Source organism: Anopheles merus, chromosome 3R (genome assembly GCF_017562075.2).
Source record: "Anopheles merus strain MAF chromosome 3R, AmerM5.1, whole genome shotgun sequence".
NCBI lineage: Eukaryota > Metazoa > Arthropoda > Insecta > Diptera > Culicidae > Anopheles > Anopheles merus.
Genome location: NC_054084.1, coordinates 15844640 through 15864444, shown reverse-complemented (window position 1 = coordinate 15864444; position 19805 = coordinate 15844640). Strand labels below are relative to the sequence as shown.

The window sequence follows — 19805 nt, the reverse complement described above, 5'->3', positions numbered from 1 at the left end:
TAAAATTAAAAATGTAAAAAATACAAACAAAATGCTTCCAAATACACACACACACACACACACACACACATGCGCGTGCACATGGTCCCTCTCTGGGCGTCACGTGCGGTCACATCATCCTCGCAACGGACCGCGTATCCGATTACGGGAATGCGGCGTACACCGAGAGGCAATTTTCTCGTATGCATTTAATTTTCGCAAAACAAATTAAATGCCACCGATCTGCGAGCTTGAAAGCGCAAAACACTACAGCCAGCAACAGCAATGCTTCAGGACGTTTGAAATTGATCAGAACACTTTCAGGTTTCCTGGCCTTTAGGACCAATATACATTGTTTGAAAAGCGCTGATGTTTTTCTACAGTGTTGCAAATTTGTGAATTTTATTGAATTTTTCAAATGAAAGAAAATTATCTCAAACATACAGAACCTTGACACAGCGACAGCTTAGAAATGAAATTTTACCTTATCCTCTTTGAAAATTTGAGAAAAAATAGACAACACTGACAACCGAGGCTTGCGATTCTGCCACAGCGTGTGTGTGAGTGTATTTTCAATAGAAATTGTTCTCTCTCTCTCATCAACACCACAAAAGCGCACGCAATCGCAATAGCACAAATCATCCTAAAACATACCGTGTCACCGAAAAAAAGGAGCCCAAAAACACGGGACGCCATTGGGCACGAGACGCAGCAGCGTGTTGCGTAGTTTTGGTGATGCCATCTCAGTTATGTAAACCCAGCCCGACGAGAAGCCCAGCCCCGTTTTGAGATCATGGTTGGCTCCGCCTTCTCTTGGTCGGAAAACGCGCTTGAGCGGTGACAGTAGCGGACAAAATAATGAACAGAAAATGTAATTATTGTTATTGACCTTAAAATTAGTACCAAATGTTATGATGAGGAAAAATTGTGCACAGTGCTTCTCTCTTTTAAATCTCTTTTAAACCTTTCGGACAAAGACCTTTTTTAAGGCCAAAATAAAAGTGTTGAAATGTGATAATTTCCATTGATCTTTCTATAATTGAAAGAAATTGTAAAAAAATTGCCTGTCAAATATGAATATGGCATCAAAAATATTTCAGTTCTGTCGTATGAATTCAACCACAGGAGCCATCCGTTTTTACTATTAAAGAACTAAACCCAATAATTTTTAATTCCTTCCGGTTAAGATTTTCTATTTCAATGGTATTATTATGATCAAACGTAAGCAAAATATTCATATAGGATTGTAATTAGATTTTTACTTACGCAAGAGAACTTGGTTTGGAACCGGCAGCTATCTTACTCGAGGAATCTATGTTGATGGATGAATGGTACGAAAATTAGCTTACAACCTTAGGACGTGATCAGTCAAATCTGATTCATGCGTAAAAATGTTTTTTGGAGGTTTAATTGTAAGACTGCAATTTTTAAAACAAACTTAAATTCGTGCCTGAGAGCTCAAAAGTTTAACGAATCTTTTCCTCACGCGGGATTTTCCATATGTTCTGTTACTTTTGTCACACTTTCCTCACTGGTTCACACAGGAAAAGATACTTTTGACACGCTGGTGTTAAACCTGTCACTTTACTGACTCTTGTGTAGTAGGAAGTGGATTATTTGGCACTCTTATTCGACAGGCTCATTTGGAATCCAATTGGCTCATTTCCAAAGACAGGTAAAGAATTCACGGTTAATTAATTTGTTAATTAATTTGTTCATGCTGTCTGAACTTACCTAATGACAATATTAAACAAAAAAAACTCAATTATACAGTAGCTCCCTAAAGAAATTTCTTACCATGCCCCTCAAGTAATGCGAACAAATTCTGGAAGCCACTGTACATAAACGATACGCAAGGTGTAACCGCCACCGGGCTGAAAAGCGTTGTAGCTTTTCCGATAGAAAGGAGCCGTTACAATTCCTCCTGTTCAGCGACACGGAACGCTTGCGAGAGCTGTCTGGGGCCATATCTCATTTCCTACAGAGCAGAGGATTTCTGCACTCGCGTCCCGAAAGTGCATCGATGCGTTCGTTTGCAACACACATCACGCTGGAGGAGGAACAACGTGGAGCGCACATCAATCGTCGCTTGCTTTGTTTGTTTTTCTATTGAAAGAAGCCTTCTAAAATGTTTTCACTTGTGATGCATGTTGCCGCTAAAGGTTCCAGCTATTCTTTCGGGGCATGCAATGAAATGGTTTGGAAATGGAAGTCGGTAGTAAATGGAGCCGGTTTGCCATTTATCGTTTATACCAATGTTTGTGAGTGTGAGTGTTTTTTTTTCGTATATTGGAGCATTTTTTTATATTAGAAACACATATCCAATTTTTACAGGTCTATTTCTAAAAAAATTACCTTAATGTATCAGTTAAGCAAAAACACTATAAAGATTACAATTATTTACAGAAACAAGAGATGTTGAAAAATATAGGGGTAAATATTTATGTTAGTTTAAAGTATTGCCATACATAGACTTGAAAGGAAATCCACCAAATATAATGCTATTATTAATTTCATTTAGAAACATTAGAACAGCAAAAACTTCAAAATGTAATATTCTGTTCTAAATATACTTTATTCTAAAAATATGAAATTATTAGCGTTTTCCGTATTAACAAAAACACATTGATGGCTTGACGTTTTAACACAAAATATCTTTGTTGACTAATGGATATTTTTAGCTCCTTTCACACTATAAAAAAGCACCCAAATTTTGCACTATCACATGATTGTACAAAGATTGTGTCTAGTGCACACTAGCCAGTTGGGCAGCACTACGATGAAAAATTCCATTGCAGTGCGCCTAAAACAAAAGCAACTTTAAATAGCAATTCGAGAAGCAATCCAGCCGGTTGCATTTGTCTATTTGAACACCCGCGCATCCACTCGCATCTACCATCCTGTGCACAACCGGGAAAACGGGGTTTCCTAGGCGAGCACCGCCACAAAGCGTTGCTGTGCACTATCGGGGTTTCGTTGCGTTTGGAAGATGTCAACAGCTTTCCGCCATGCTCTGGCGCAGTGAGGCGGCTGGAGCCGACCCCGGGGGCACACAACCGCAACCGATCGTCTTTACGGTTCGGCCGTTCGGCCGCGATGCTGGAGAAGAGAGCTGGTGCATTGCATCGCAACGAAACGCCAACCGCATCCGTCAGCGGTTTCCAGAGCGGTTTCCGGCCAACGCACAAACGGAAACAAGGCCATCGGGTAGTGGTGGTATTCCGTTCGTTTTTTTTTTTAATTCTCATACACAAAAGCCAACACGTGAGGGGCTGATTGATGCTGAGGACGACACATTCAATCCCACCTGACACTAGACTCGTGTCGTGAGGGGTAAAGGGTAAAAAAACAACGTCTAGATGGCGCACGACACTCGTCGTTTTCCCAAGCAACCTGTCCAATCTGTCGTCTGTGTGACAACCAAATCCAACATCGCTCTATAGGGAAGGATCAAGTGATGATTTGTTGCACTCATAGCTGCACTGTTTTGCATTTAAAATAATAATACAGTTTAAATTATCAAAAAGATGCATTTCAACCGGACTCTAATGATAACGATAGCGCTTGTCAATGAAATTAGGGATTTGAATAAAAAAATTTTTTTTTGTGTTTTTTACGATTATGGTTAGTCGAACTCAAATAAAATGTTTAACACGGTGTATTAACTTTCAATATTTATTCGATTAAAATATTATCCAACAAGCATCAAATAAGCTCCCAGCTCATATCCCAAATAAAATTGTAATTACTGTGTCTTCTTAGAACAAATAGATATTGAATAATGTTAGATCACAGGTGTATAATTAATGAATAAATCATATTCCTTGCCTTGAATTTTTTATTGAAAATCTTAGGCTCTTCTGTTTTCTTAAAACCATCATACATTTAGATATCAATATCTAATAGATATTTTCTTAAAATCTATCCACCCTTCAGAACGATAAGTTAAGAATCCAAAAGCACTAAAAAATTACTGACCTCGGCCAAGAGGAAGCCAGATCAAGAACAGTAAAAGAGACGGTAATTAGAGAACGAAACCGTTGGAAACGATGCTGAACTGGAACGTGCATTGCAAAATATCACTTATCACGACAGTTTATGGAGCTAGTGCATGGGAACGAGAGGTACTGAGACGCCGACTCTTAGACGAATCCAGATCATCTCTAGGACGGATTTCGTGAACTGTTAGCTATTGAGCTGTCCTGGAGTTTATAGAGATTTTCAGGAGTTCCAATACTTTTGGCACACTTTCTGGACTCTTTTGCAGGGGGTTGCGATACTTTTGGAGAGCTGCTAAAGTGTGTCACCTTTCTGAATTCTGTGAGAAGGGATGTAGATTTGATGAGACGTTTAATTATTATTATTATTTATTTAATCTTCAACGGGCCGTATGGCCTAATTAAGATGTAACAGTTCAATAAAAAAAAATACATAGCAAAAATAAGATTTGCATCGCAATTCACTGCGGACACGGCAAAAGCCGGAGACGTTCCTTGAAGCACTGAGTTGAGATGTCGAAGTCGACGCAAACCAAGACAGTGTTGAAGATATTGTAAGATTAATTGTAAGATTAATTGCAAACAACATATTTCAAATTGGAAATTAGACATTCCAACAAAAGTGCCATCGAGTCAACATCCAGTTTTCGCCAGCAGTTATTCAAAATGTATCAGAAACCCGGGAAACCCTAAAGTAGTCCCCCGAGGGTTCTGTATGCGGCCCGTGACGCTACGAAGTTATGATTAACGCAATCTATATATGCAATGGGACATCTTTACCATCGATATTCGATGTATTATAGATATTGCGGCCCACGAATAGATTGTCCGCCTGACAAATGAGTTTGACACAACTGCCCTATACTAATACGATTTATGAAACCAAATTTAAAACCCAGTAACTCGTTCATGTGTCATCTGATGATATTAGGCACTCAATAGAACAACAAGCTACTCAATATAAAAAGGCACTCAACAGCTATGATAAATGGCATGTTCTATTAGTACTTCCAACACTATCTTAATTGAAAGATGATGTAATTCTTATTGCAAAGAAATGCCACTTTCATACGATCGTACATGATCCAACCAGCTCCACAAGTCCGCACACAAGCGCTAATCCGTCCCCCCCCCCCTTTTTCCAAAACATTCTCACGCTCAAACCATTTGTTTACAGTGGCCAAGCGTCACCCCAGCTAGGGAATGCAGGGGGAGTGGATGTGGACGTTGGGACGAGTGCATAAATTAATTTGCTGTCGATGTGCATCTCGCGATAAGCCACGCGTTTGTCACCCACACGGACGCTGCTGAATCGACCGCTTCAGCTTCCACCCGTGTTTCAACGATCCACAGCCAGCCCGAGCCGAGCACAACACGGCATAGCTGAGCGTTCTACTGAGTATAATTAGTTTGTTGGGGATCCGATTACGGTTAAACAACATTCGCGTCGGACTGTGATCCATTGGATCCATCGTCGGTCGGTTGGTTGAGTTGGACCCAGGCAGCGGCATATGGATTCCAAGCACCATAGAAAGTAACATGGACAAGGAGCATCTCCTGTTGCTTTCTTTCGAGTGCTAGCGTTTGTTTTGTTTTTTTTTTGCTTTGTTGCTTACTTTGCAACAATCCTGTGGGACACTGCATTTGCTATTTTCATATTTGCCTAACGACGCATACGCTGGAAGGTTTTTTCTCAAAGCGTCTAACTAAGTTACTCCTATTTCACAAACATAGAGCGTTCTTTTGAAAATAAGGCCCGAACCAGTGTCCCTTCTTTTGAATTAGAATGTCAGCAGCTCCATCAGCATTAGCAAGCAAAGGAATCAAAATTAGCCCCTATCCAATCAAGGTCAATGTAATATCCCAAGGTCTCGCTAAGTCTTTACGATCGAGCAAGCAATCAACTTATCTCATCCATCAAACTGATAAAAAATACACACACGTGCTGCTGCTTAAATTGCAAATAACTGTAACAAATCACAATAGATCACACTTGTTGTCCGCCGAATCGTTCCCAAAACCAAAAAATGCCTCAGCATGGTACAAAGAAGGCAAACGATCGCCAGATCTTCGATGGTGATAAAAATCAAATCAGCTCAAATAGCCATAACTCACTTCAGCACTTTCCCTACACGGTGAGTAGGAGAGCATGGGCATCCCCCGGGGGGAACCAAAAACAGTCCCCTCCTCCCCATACAGCTCCAGCCGAGTTCCCGGAAGAGGGGAAGCATAGTACTAACGAAAATTTATGTCACAACATGAGCAGCATAATTGTTGGGAATAAATAAATCCCCTCGAAGAGATAAGCAAGGGAACGACTAAACCACCGGGACAATGAGCCACAGAGAGCGAAGAGAGAAGCAGGAGAAGAAAGAAGAGAAACAAACCAAACGGCTCCCCAAGGAGAATTTGTTTCATTTCATTTCGTGCTTCCCTTTACACTATTTTCTATTCTAACGGCGCCTATCTGCAGCTAGGGCAGATCGTTCTTGATCGCTCCATATTCTCTAGCCGATCCTGGTGGCACAAGATTCACATCCCACACACCAACACCATCACCAGGTGCTGGGCACAGAACCAAAGAGCTGGGAACAGCATTAGCTTGGTGATCGAGCTGTATAGCATCGATCTTTACCTACCCTACGTCACCACTCACACACACAAGACCGGCAGACTCTCCCCCAACGCTCAGCATGTGCCACCGGGGTGGAATATTTATGCGTACCCTTAGCACCGCGTGGCATCGCGATCACTGGGCGCAACAGGACCGCTGGTGGATCATGTCCGTGCATCGGTAGGTACTTATTGCTGCTTCGTTTTTGCTTTTATTTGCCTTGCTAAAGCTTTCAAAAAGTGCCAAATGTAACGAAACGAAGCTACAACAAAGCTTACAAATCGAATCCATGTACCAGGGCCAATGTAAACTGTCAAATTCGCTGTCGCTTGTAACAACAATTGGTAACGGGCTCGAACAAATATACATTTAAGCAAGACACACACTGGGGCCCATGTTTCTTGGTGGCCGTGGCAGTGCATTTCCTTGTGCAAAAAGGTGCACGCGGAACGGTGGTTTTGTTCTTCTTTGTGGACTAAACGTCGAAATGCCCGTTGAAATGGTTGTGGCCGATACTTACGCTAGTACCAGCATAAATAAGTTCACACTATCTACCCCACTGACCGGAGCGAAGTGAACCATGGTAAAGGTGTGTAAAGAGGCTCGCTAACTCTTGAGGTGATAGTGGATACTATTGTATTAGTTTCATTTTACTTTAAATTAAAATTAAGTTTTTTTGAGAATAAAATTTATTTTTATTACTTGAAAACTGTGTATTAATGTACAGTGTACAGTGTATTAATGCTACATCCGAAATTAGTAATATCATTCATCCAAAACCAAGTCCAACGATCTTCCGCATTTCGAAAAGTGATGAAAAGATAGCTTTTGAATATAATTTTGGAACAGTATGTGTCGAGGTTTGCACAAAATGATCGCAAATATCAAGAACAGAGACTTACACTTATTATGGTGCAAAAAACGAAACAATATTTAATATTGCTTCCTTAAATTACCTTTCTACTATTACTGTTGTATATGCATTTCTATACCATTGATTTGGTCATTGCGTTTTAGTGCGTTTGGTGTATAAATTCCCTCCCATTAAACATTAAACACTCATAGCAAGATAAGACATTGATAGATAATAACAAATATTCAATCGATTTCCTGCTATCGATTCCTTATGGCCGTTATCGTCCGATGACATGACTCAAACAATTCACCTGAGACTGGGTCAAAACCAATCAATGAGTTTAACAATATTGCATTTTATTGGTATTTATTCAACGGATATTAAATTATTATATCAAAACTTAAAATTAGTCTTAGTGCTCCACATTAGTCCATGCCAACAAAATTTGTCTCTAAATGTCGAAGTGCTGAAGCGATAATCGTGAAAGGAGCCGAACATATTAGTGGGGCATTGCTCACACAAACGTACATTTAAGTGTTTAAGAAGATAAGGAGCGTTAATCTCATTGGCAAGAATTTTAGCTATAAATGTAGCCTGTGCCACTTGCCGTCTAACCGTCAGTGGTCGAGCGGATCGACTATACTCGATTGATCCGAACAGCTCTAGAAGACGTCCAAGTTACGGAGTTGAATTCTAATATAGGGCAAACCAGCGAACAATAGATAACTTTCATACACACCGGGTCCTTAAAGTCCGACATATTTCGCGTTTTGACCTAACATTCTTTTGGTCTTGTCTATCACAGCACAACATAGTAACAAGCTCAATGGCCTCCAAAATGCTTCCTTCAAAGCAAAACACTATTTATCTTTACAAAAATCTGCCCAAAAACATTTGCACACATACCCCTTTAAGGGTTAATTGGGAGCCAAATGTTAAAACGCGATGCGAAAGACATTTACATTTCATTCCACCATACAAAACACAACGGTGCACACACACACACACAGACAGCTCGCAAAATCGCGCCCATTCTCAGCCGCCCCTCTCCTGGACGAGGCCTTGTACGAGGGCGTGCATTTGGAACGGCGAGAAAGACTCAGGGGCCGCGATACCTACCGCGCGAGAACCAGGCGCGTACACTGTCACCCATCGATACCGGGTGCCATAAATCGAAGATAAGCCAAACGCGATAAGGCGAGTGGTTGCAAAATAATAAAATTCACACCAACCGATGCGTTTCCTGACCGAATTTCGGCGCCGCCGACCCGCCACCCACCGCGGACCCACCGATTTCGGTTTCGGATTTCCTTCGTTCACCCACCCTCTTCCCGGCTGCGCTCGTCCAGCTTCCAGCGGAAGCACCAGAAACGGGTTGGAGTAGCTACCCCGCCCCTACCAATTAGCACTATCTGAATCGGTTTTCGATACACCGATTAGAGCTTTTGCGGGGCCATCTACAATCGGCTGAGGGGGACCGGCAAAGGGGATGCCTAAAATGTGCACCCAAAAACAGCTCGATCGAGCGTGAAGTTCCTGGTGCAGCCCGAGCAAGCGACCATCCATGGCGGGGACTGCCAAAGCCAAAGGTGCGATAGAATTTGCACCACAGGCGACAGAAGTGAGGAGAGCGCGAGTGCGGGCCAGTAATACAAGATGTTAAACATGATTTTATCGTACCACAGATGCTAAGACCACTAAGAACTGCAGAGCCCCGGGAAACGTGGTGGACCACCCCGGCCAAGTGTGAACGACGTCGTGGTCGTTCGCCGGTCGATCGGTCAAGCCCTCCGTATTTCCGTACCATCTGCATTTACTTTGGCCAGTGGTACGTACGATTCGCGTAACGTTCTCGAGGGATGGTGTCAGGGTTGGTGTTGACCCGCGTCTTCAGACGAAGCAGCAAGAGTGTTGTGTTCGGATGGCCGAGAGTATACAGTTTATATTTACACCGAACACGTAATAAACAATACACAATACTTTATTACACGATCAGCCCTTGTGTTCCCGACGGTGTCCCACGAGCGTCTGGCGCTCTCTCGTCTGCTAACCGCTCATCAGTCACTCAGTGGCTGCATACGTCCTTAACGCCGAATGTAGGGAGCCTTCCACTTCGTGACCACAACATCTCCCCCTTTTTAATAGCGTAGGTACGGATCGAACCGACGTGGAGCTCTTCTAGACCGAGAAGAGCGACGTGGTGAACGTTGATGCTGAGGAATGGATCGATGTGGGGGAAGAGATGGCGGCTCAGTTGGAGTCGCCACTGGCGGTGCAAGTTGTGTTGGATAAACATCTGGGAGCACTGATGGTGTAACGGGTATGCTCCAGGAATCCAATAATACATCCAACGGTAATGGATTGAAACGTTCCGTCATGGGACCCTGGCTGTTTAATGGTCCACGCCTTTTCAGTTGATTAATGTGTCTAATGACGCTGCGATGACCAGTCAGTACCTCGTAGGTAACATTTCCACGTTTCCGAATCACTCTTCCTGGAACCCAATGCCAATTGTTCCTACTATACGCCTTAGCATAGACAAGGTCATCACGCTCGAACGATCTTTCATTCCCTTCTCTAAAATCATGTTGAATTTTCCTTGGGGGACGGAGTAAATCAAAACACGTTCGTATAGGTCGTCCAAACATAACTTCAGCAGGTGTTTTGTTTTGCTCTAACTGAGGGTTTGGCGTGGTTCGATATGTCTGTAGGAATAGGTCCAGTGCTTCCTGCAGCGGTGCTCCTCCTACTCTTATCTTGGTTAACGAGCGCTTAAACGTATCTACGAATCTTTCTGCCTGCCCGTTTGATTGCGGATGAAACGGGGCAGACGTAATGTGATGCACACCATTACTCAAACAGAACTCTGAAAACTCACCGCTGGTGAATTGTGTGCCATTGTCGCTCACCAGTGTCGTGGGCATACCGAAACGCGCGAACAACCCTCTCAAGATGCTAACGGTTATGCGGGCTGTGATACTAGCCGTCCGGATGATCTCTGGCCACTTAGTATGCGCATCGACTACTACCAAAAAATAGTCTCCATCTATTGGGCCCGCGTAGTCCACATGGACACGCTCCCATGGCGTTGTTGTCTTCGGCCACGGCAAAGGATCAGCATGAGCAGGAGATTTTGCTGCCAGAGCACATGAATGGCAATTACTGACGAGATCGATGATGTCTTCATTTAACGACGGCCAAAACACATAGCTACGCGCAATCGCCTTCATGCGCTGGATACCAGGATGTCCTCGATGAAGCTGGGACAGACATTGCTTGCGTAGTTTCTCTGGTATTAACACTCTCTCTCCGACCAAAATACATCCTTCCACCGTTGAATAGTCTTCCTTCCTGCTGTGATAACGAGATGAATCTGCGCCAAGGGCAATGTTACGTGGCCACCCGTTTTTTATGTAGTAATGCAACTTCCTTGCTATAGGATCACGATTCGTTTCTCGAGCGACCTCTCTAAAACTCAAGGGAAACGTAACTAAAGCGCTTGTTGCAATAGACTTTACATCCATCTCTAGTGCAACAGAAGCGATTACACAATCCTCATCCGGTTTATCATGCTTGTTAATTAGCCTGGAGAGTACATCGGCATTTCCGAATGATTCGGTGCGTACATATTCAATGCCGAAATCGTATGACAATAGCGTGAGCGCAAAACGCTGCAAGCGGTTGGCAGTGTAGACTGGGATCCCTTTTTTCGACCCAAAGATCCGCAGTAGTGGACGATGATCTGTCTGAAGCTGGAAACGCCTTCCAAATATCATCTTGTGGAATTTCGTTACCGCAAAGATGATTGCCAGTCCTTCACGATCTATTTGGCTATATCCTTCTTCCGTTTTTGTAAGTGCTCTAGAGGCGTGTTGAACCACACGTATCGTACCATTGGGAAACATGTGGCTAATAGTGGCACCAATACCTATTGATGATGCATCTGCCGATACTATTATTTTATGCCTTGGATCATAATGCGTTAACAACAAGTTCGATGATAGCAAGGATTTAAATCTTTCAAACGCTCTTTTACAATCGGCGGTCCATCGAAACTGTGCATTTGTCTTCAATAAGTTATCCAGTGGATATCGCAACTCTCTCATGTTTGGGACAAATCTGGCATAATAATTTATGGCTCCTAGAAAGGATCGGACGCCGCTCACATCTGTTGGTTCTGGAAGCCTTTTTATGACATCGATCTTCGCTGGATCGGGGCGCAATCCGTGGGTGTCGATGATGTAACCCAAATATCTTAGTTGCTGAACCTTAAAAGCGCATTTTTCCGATCGAATGCTGAATCCATACTCTTGAATTCTTTTCAAAACTGCCATTAAATTTGCTTCATGCTCTTGTTCAGTGGCTCCTCCGACAATGATGTCGTCCATGTAACATGACACTCCTTTTACACCAGCCAGCATTGTGTCGATAAGCTGCTGGAACGCTGCTGGAGCAATCTTAATACCAGGCGGCAATCTATTGTAGGTGAATAAACCTCGATGCGTATTGATGGTGAGTAAAGATCGGTAGGCAGGGTCGATTTCTACCTGTAAGAAAGCATCGGATAGATCAATTTTGCTAAATATTTTGCATTGCGATAGTCTAGCGAAGATATCTTCAGGTAATGGTAAAGGATACTCATGTTGCTGCAACGCGGCATTTAGTCCAGTTGAGTAGTCCCCGCAAAGCCGAATGCTGCCGTTTGCCTTGCGGACGACGACGATAGGTGCTGCCCATTCAGAGTAATCCGTTGGAGATATTATGCTCATCTGCTTTAGTCGATCGAGTTCCTTGTCGACTAACTCCTGTACTGCATAAGCTACCGGTCGCTTTGGGCAAAATACTGGACGAACGTTTTCCTTCAGCTGCAGTTTTACACTAGCCTTTGTGCACAGACCCATGCCGTTGAAGACCTCTTGAAATCTCCGCTCAACCCTCTTAGAGTAATCCTCAGATGAAATATGCCTACAAAAAGCATCCATGGGGGTAGAACCAAGTGCGAACAGGTCTATTAAGTCTGTTCCGAGCAATAGTATGTCTGCCTGTGCTACTCTTAAAGAAGCCACATGAGTTACGCTTCCGATGGTAACATTCGCTTCAAACTCTCCTAACAGAAAGAGTCCGCTTCCTGATGCTGTTCTTGCGCTAACTGTTCGTTTTAGTTCAGGCTTTCCAAGACGTTGCCATACGTTTCGATTAATGATCGTTATATCAGATCCTGTGTCGAACTGCAATCGAGTGCTTACATTATTTATAAAAATATTGATATATTTTCGCCTTTGCTGAACATTCGTTGTATTCACCGAAACCACTCGTGATGAAAACTTGTTTCTGTATGTTGGACTATCTGAATAACGTTTCGGTTTTGGACAGTAACCGTCTCTATGACCCTTTTTCTTACAGACACGACACACATTCGACTTAAAAGGACAATCACGCGCCCAATGATTTTTTCCACAAAGCCAGCAATTTCTTCCAGGTAGGGTTTGAGGACGCTTATATTCGTGCTTTCTGCTCTGGAAATTTTGGCGCTCAGAAAACTTTGGTTCGTCAGTTTTCTTTTGCACAGCGAAAACTTGTTCGGTTGCTGCTTTCTCGATCATAGCACTGTCTTTTTTTAAGTTCAAAATACGCTGGCAGTCTGCTGTTAAACTTTCCAGTGTTGTGTCGTTTCGGTCGTCGATCTTTCCAAGTAGACGTGTTCGAATCTCGACGTCTTCTTCGTCCCGCAGTCCGCATACGTATATCAGACACTTGAATTGTTCCTCAGTTAATTTTCCAATTTCAAAATCTACACAGGCTCGATTCACACGACAAGAATATGCGAGATAATCTTCGCTACGTCGTTTCATTAGGTTCAAGCATTTATAACGCCTATGCAACAATGACTCTTTCACTCCGAATAACGATGACAGCTTTTTTATCGTTTCGCTGAACGAAAAATCACGACAACTCTTTGGCAATATGAAATTGGCATATCTTTCATATTCTGCTGCGCCCAGTTTTCTTATGAGGAGCCGCACTTTTGCGCTATCATCCAACCTTGAAGCATCTCGTTCAAACAAATCCTCATATCGAGCAAACCACGAAGCAAAGGTCATTTTTGCTTCCTCCTCGTAGTGGAACTCCTTTATGTGGTGCGATAAAGAATCGAGTATTTGCTCTGCAAAAGGTGCGGAAGTTAATACATTTTCTGGGGGCTTGGCAATTGCCGAATTATTTTGCATTAATGTGAGTTGGCTTATCTGTTTCTGCATTAAAATGATCAGTTGCATCATTTGCTCCGATGACGCTGCTTGGTGCGATGACGTTGCTTGGTGCGATGACGCTGCTTGGTGCGATGACCCTTCAACAAAATTCTGCGATGGCGCTGGATTCTGGTATGCTGAGGGCATTGCACTTTGTAGATTTGGTGGCACTGCTACTAATGATGGCTGCTGCGGCTGCTGCGGCTGCTGCGGCATACTTGCTGCACCGGGAACGCTGTACCAATTTTGCGATGCTCGACGCTGCTCTTCCGATGGGGGCTGATCTCCTGGGCTGTTCATTCTTCTCCGCTTCCGTAACGAAGGAATTGTTGCAGTACGCACAGAACACCCGATAAAACAAATTAAATACGACCCGAGACACGGTACGATCACGCGACGCACATACACACGCGCGACGCTAGCACGAGAGTTATAGCAATGACTGACACACGCATAACATGTAAACTTTACTCGAAAAACTCCCAAAAGTCTATTTTGTTTTCCTCGTCGCCACTGTTGTGTTCGGATGGCCGAGAGTATACAGTTTATATTTACACCGAACACGTAATAAACAATACACAATACTTTATTACACGATCAGCCCTTGTGTTCCCGACGGTGTCCCACGAGCGTCTGGCGCTCTCTCGTCTGCTAACCGCTCATCAGTCACTCAGTGGCTGCATACGTCCTTAACGCCGAATGTAGGGAGCCTTCCACTTCGTGACCACAACAAAGAGAAAAGGAGAAAGAGAGAGAGAGAGAGAGAGCTCGTGTAAGCGATCCTACGGGCAAGATAAATGAATCGTAACCAAGCTGACAGAGTCGTAAATTGCTTAACACTTTCATTTAATACTTACTTACTTGCTGCCTCTTGAGCCCCTGTCACAAACCAAGTAAGCAAGCTGCGGCAGCCGCACACAAATTTGGCTCCATCGCGGAGCGGATAAAAATGGCTAACAAGACTCTGGCAGTGGAAGGAAATGTTGCGAGCAAAATACGACTGTTAAAAAAGGAACCATTTTTTTAAATAGCTCCTTGCGGGACCTTTTTTATCTTTTTCTGTAGCTGTGCTTCACACACACCACGTGCGTTTCGTGCAAGCAGCTGTGCTTGTTAATCATCGTTTAATCGATAATGGCTCCCAAAGGACATTTACATGATTTTGGAAATTTCTAGCATGGAGTAACTTCTTTTGTTTTTTTTTTGTTACACCTACGATAGTAACTCGAGTCACTATGTGTTACCTTCTGAGAAAATTACGCAAATGATAGATGTGCTCGATACGCTACCGTAGCGCACCATGGCAGTGATACGCACCCCCCCGGTGGCGGCACACGTGGCGCAGCTGGTTGGTTGTCACGTAACGCTTCGCCGTAACGCCCGTACGGCCGGCACAGCTCGTATCATAACCAGGCGTCGTAATACCATTGCCATAGCAACCCACCTTTGCCAAACAATCGGCGATTTTCTGCGTGTAGGACGTTTTTCGAGAAACGTACGGTACGTGACGTTGTTGTTTATGTGCGTTTTTCTTGCAAGCAGCAAGAAGCGCTGGTTCTAAAGCGTCCGGATGTTTGTTGGAATAAACCTACAACGGTATTGAATTTTGGCTTTCCTCGGCGTGTGTGTGTGTGTGTGTGTGTGATTAAGCAGTACCTGAGTTACCTACGGCAGGATCCACGCGCTTCCCGCGGCACCATGAGCAGTGCAACGATTCTGTTCAACGTTTCGAAGAACGAGCTCTTTAAGCTGGCCGACAACTACAAGACGCTGCACAGAAAGCTGAAGGTGAACCATCGCGTTGAAAGGTATGTGTTCAGGGAAGCACACATCCGCGGGAGTATGCTAAGGGGTCCTAACATTCCCTTTTCCGCCCCGCCGGTAGTAACAAAAGTGAGATCACGCCCGAAGTCCTAAAATCTGCCACCGTGTTTGTGCTGGCGGGACCGCAGGAGAAATTTACCGAGACCGAGTTTCAGCATCTGAAGGTAAGCGTTTGCCGAGGGCCGTGTCATTCGAGCTGTTGCAATACAAAAAAAAATAAAACTAATTTTCCTCATCTCACTCATTAAGGACTATATTAATGATGGAGGACGATTATTGCTGCTGTTGGGCGAGGGCGGTGAAGTGCAGTTCAACACCAACGTAAACTTCCTGCTGGAGGACTATGGCATGACCATTAACAACGGTATTAACAGAACGCTGTCCTTACTCCTGCTCAGAAAGAATCCTCACATCCCCAAACCCTTCCTTTGCCCTCTCCGCAGATGTCGTTGTCCGGCCGCAGTACTACAAATATTTCCACCCGAAGGAGGCCCTCATCAGTGGCGGCGTGAGCTGCGACACGATGAACAATCTGCTGCTGGAAGGGAGCAAAAGCATTCTCACGTCGTTTGATTTCATGGACGATAAATACAAAGTCGAGGTGGGCAAATCGATTTTTAAACCATCACGATCTCGGAGGGCGGGAGAATTAATGACCATGCCACGTGGTCCCTGGACATCGGATCTGTTTTCTTTTCTTTCTCTCTCATCGCGTTCGTTCTTTTTACTCTCCTGTGCCGCACAGTTTGTGTATCCGTTCGGTGCGACCATGAACGTTATTAGCCCGGCAAACGTACTGCTCACGACCGGGCCGGTAGTGTACCCGTTCAACCGGCCCCTGGCCGGCTACTATCAGAACGAAAACAACGGCAAGCTGGTCGCCATCGGTTCGGGACACATGTTCCAGGACAAGTACATCAGCAACGAGGTCAACACAGCGCTGTGGGACAGTCTGCTGGCGATGGTGCTGCAGGATGAGTTTAAATTCAAACCGTCCGACTTTAACGACCTGGAGGTACGGGCGTCGCGGTATTACGGTACCGTCGCGTTAAAAATGATTAAATAGGCTCTTTTCGGTACCTTCCCGCTCTCGCCCTCATAGATAAATGACTACGCCGTCATACCCGATACGATCTATCTGGCCGAGCAGCCCAAGATCTGTCTAATGGATTCGCTCGATTACGACATACCGGCCGACTTCAAGAAGCTATTCGATATGTCGCTCTACTCGATCAACAACGATCTGCTGCGCGATGTTATCGGCACGTACGAGAAGCTGGACGTGCAATATGAACCGCTCAAGATCATCAAACCGCAGTTCGAGATACCGCTGCCGCCGCTGCAGCTTGCGGTAAGTACGGTGCACGGCTGCCGTTTGACCTTCGCCGGTCAACGTGCCGTTTTGGCGGTGACGATGTCTCATCGCGGGAATTCTGCCCTTTTTCGTACAGGTGTTTCAGCCGATCTTTAGCGATCTGGCGGCGCCACCGCTCGAGCTGTTCGATTTGGATGAAGCATTCAGCTCGGAAAAGGTGCAGATCACGCAGCTGACCAACAAATGCCTGTCGCCGGCACACGAGGGCGCCCACCAGCGGACGGTGGACGAGAAGGAGCTGGGCTATTTCATACAGGAGTGCGGGCGCATACTGAAGGTTTGCCAGGACGATCAGAAGATGTCGCCGAAGGAGATACTGAACGCGATCAGCGTCAAGATTGCGCACTACAAAAAGCTGGACAAGGACTAGAGATGGGGGATTTAATGCACAAAATGAATGGTTTAAAGGAAATGGTTTTACCTTTGTTTTGTTCCGGTAAAGCTGTATGCTTCAGGGTTTTTTTTTGGCAAAACAAGTGAAAACACATATCTTACAATTGCCTGTACTTACGAATCGAATTGTTTGTAACATCCATTGAGATAATTGAAACTACCGATAAAACATACACTTGATATTACACACAAAACAATACCAAAATGGGAATTTATAGACCGAATTCAACGAATTGTTTACATGATCCCTCAACCCTACAGTGTAAATTTGATTTTTCGACCAAGATAATTACATTATCATTCAAATCAACCACTGGCACAATTTTGTAAAATAAAGAATTGTTGATTCATTAAATAATTTTCATTATTATATAACACAAACAATCTTTTTTAAAAATATTAAACTTCTCAATTGTTTCTCCTTTTCTCCTTTATTTTTTTTTTAAAACCCATACAAACAACTGCCATTTTGAGCTGAGCCATTCTGTCATCCAGCGAAACGTCACACGCGGTTACGCCACCTTCACCCGTCAGCCCGACAGCAACCTTGGGCGCGCTCTCACGGTACGTCAAAGCAATCGCAGTCGGTGAGAAAACTCTTTACGAAAAGTGCAATCCCAGGCCGACGACGAAAAGGCACACTTTTTCACATCGTTTCCCCGTCGCGTGCAAAAGCATCCACACCAATGGCGTCGCTGTGCGGAAGAATTGTGCTGGCTGCGGCCAAGCGAAACGTGACCTACACGCCCGTTCGATTTTGCAAAAGTAAGTTCTTCTCGGTGCCCCCGAAATATATTGCACAACACACATCGTCGTTCCGCGTGCGTGTGTGTGAGACGGATGGAGCGATCGAAAACTTCTGCCTGTCGACCCAAGTGAGAGACAGCGGCGGGCCCTGTGTATGTGTGCTTACGTAATTTGGAAGGGCAAAAATCCGCATCCTTCGCATCGGAAAAGGATAAAAGGCGTGAATATGCAGTGCCGGAAGAAAGATCGCCATCAATCGAGACCAGCTTGGGTCAAAAAAATGTCCGGAAGGTCACTAAAACACCTTCCCGCTGTACGGCGACCCATCCCTCCGCTCTTCAGCAACACTTGACACTTGTCTGGCTGTGCTGGAGGCGACGTGATGGTGTTGTTTTTTTTATCAGCCGCAGGATCCGGCACGGCGGAAGAAAAACGTTTCTCTGACCCTTTGGTTTGTCTTCGGTGATGCACCATTTCTCTTGCAGTGATGAACGACCCGATCGAGCATGCCACCGGTATCGAGAAGCGTGAGCTGCTGGCGAAGCAGGCAGGCAACCCAGATCCGTTCGATATGCGTGTGTTCAAGCGCGGACCGGGCACCAAGGATAGCCCGAACCTGATTCCATCGGCATTCGATGCTCGTCTAGTCGGCTGTGTTTGTAAGTGTTGATTAACGCCCCCCCTTATGTCGGATTGTGCATGATCGATTCATCTCACCTGAACGTTCCTTTTCCTTTGTTTTCTCCAGGCGAGGAAGACCAGACCTATGTCCAGTGGATGTGGCTGCACCAGGTGGGTTGGAATGAAATTCAACATCAAATCAACGTTTTAGAGCAAACCATCCCACATATAAATAACACCTTTGTGTTCTATTTTTGTTCCATTTTAGGGCCAGCCGAAGCGTTGCGAATGCGGACACTGGTTCAAACTGGTCGAGAAGGCTCCAGTCTAAACGGTGGCATACCATCCCACACCTGCTGTAGAAATGAAAAGCAAACTAAATAATATTTAAAAACCCTGGAGAGCATTACCCTTCGCGAAATAAAGAGAAATCCAGACCGTTGAAAAAAAAACAAAACAAAACAAATCCAACTACAATACAGACACACCACACCATCCGAGATCATAGTTTGGCATGGTGGCCAAAGGGAAGAAAAAGTCCATCAAGCTTCCTGAACGGGAGGATATGCATTCATGCATCTACATCCTGGTGTGTGCGTTCCGATCTGCCATAACAATTGGTGATACAGCTTTTTCCATCTCTAAAAAGAGGACAAATCAATAGAACATCGCTGGTGTGTCCATCTACAGGTTAATGAGGAAGAGAAGAGCAACATAACCGCTTCTTGCAGGATACTTACCCATGAGTGTGTTTGTTCTAGTTGGCTACAGCAACAATACGATACGCCCTACAGCAAATTCACGATAGCAAAACCAATTTAGTGTTATCCAATAAAACAAATAATTTTATTGAAAGCTAACATGCGTTTTGCGCTGCATATTACCTTCGGTACAGCATGCGGAGGATGGCTTACTCTATTTGTTTACATCGAGAATGATGATTAATTAAACGATAAAATAGGATTTAATTCCAATTTAATCGTTTGTTAGTTTTTCTAATCCCAAAGCTCACTAATTACTTGAAAGATGAAGATTTTTTTTCATAATTTTCCCTATCCCCACGTATCGTCACGAGGCCAATCCGGCCAATGAGCTTCTCAACCATCCAGCATAAACGCAAACCCTCAGGTCGGCCATAATATTTACCTTT

At 44.3% G+C, this 19805-nt stretch overlaps 1 protein-coding gene across 2 annotated transcripts; it reads left to right on the top strand.

Moving 5' to 3' along the window:
* Positions 1–15164: 15164 nt before the first annotated feature.
* LOC121595618 (intraflagellar transport protein 52 homolog) lies at positions 15165–17584 on the top strand. Of its 2 annotated transcripts, none has more exons than XM_041919708.1 (7): positions 15165–15503; positions 15578–15683; positions 15769–15883; positions 15963–16120; positions 16265–16534; positions 16622–16870; positions 16971–17584. In XM_041919708.1, the coding sequence occupies exons 1-7, from the start codon at positions 15394–15396 to the stop codon at positions 17262–17264; spliced, it is 1302 nt and encodes a 433-aa protein (XP_041775642.1). In that variant the 5' UTR covers positions 15165–15393; the 3' UTR covers positions 17265–17584. The 2 variants fall into 2 exon arrangements, with proteins under 2 accessions (XP_041775642.1, XP_041775643.1); XM_041919709.1 differs by having other exon boundaries at positions 15581–15683; positions 16971–17583.
* The last annotated feature ends 2221 nt before the right edge of the window (positions 17585–19805 follow it).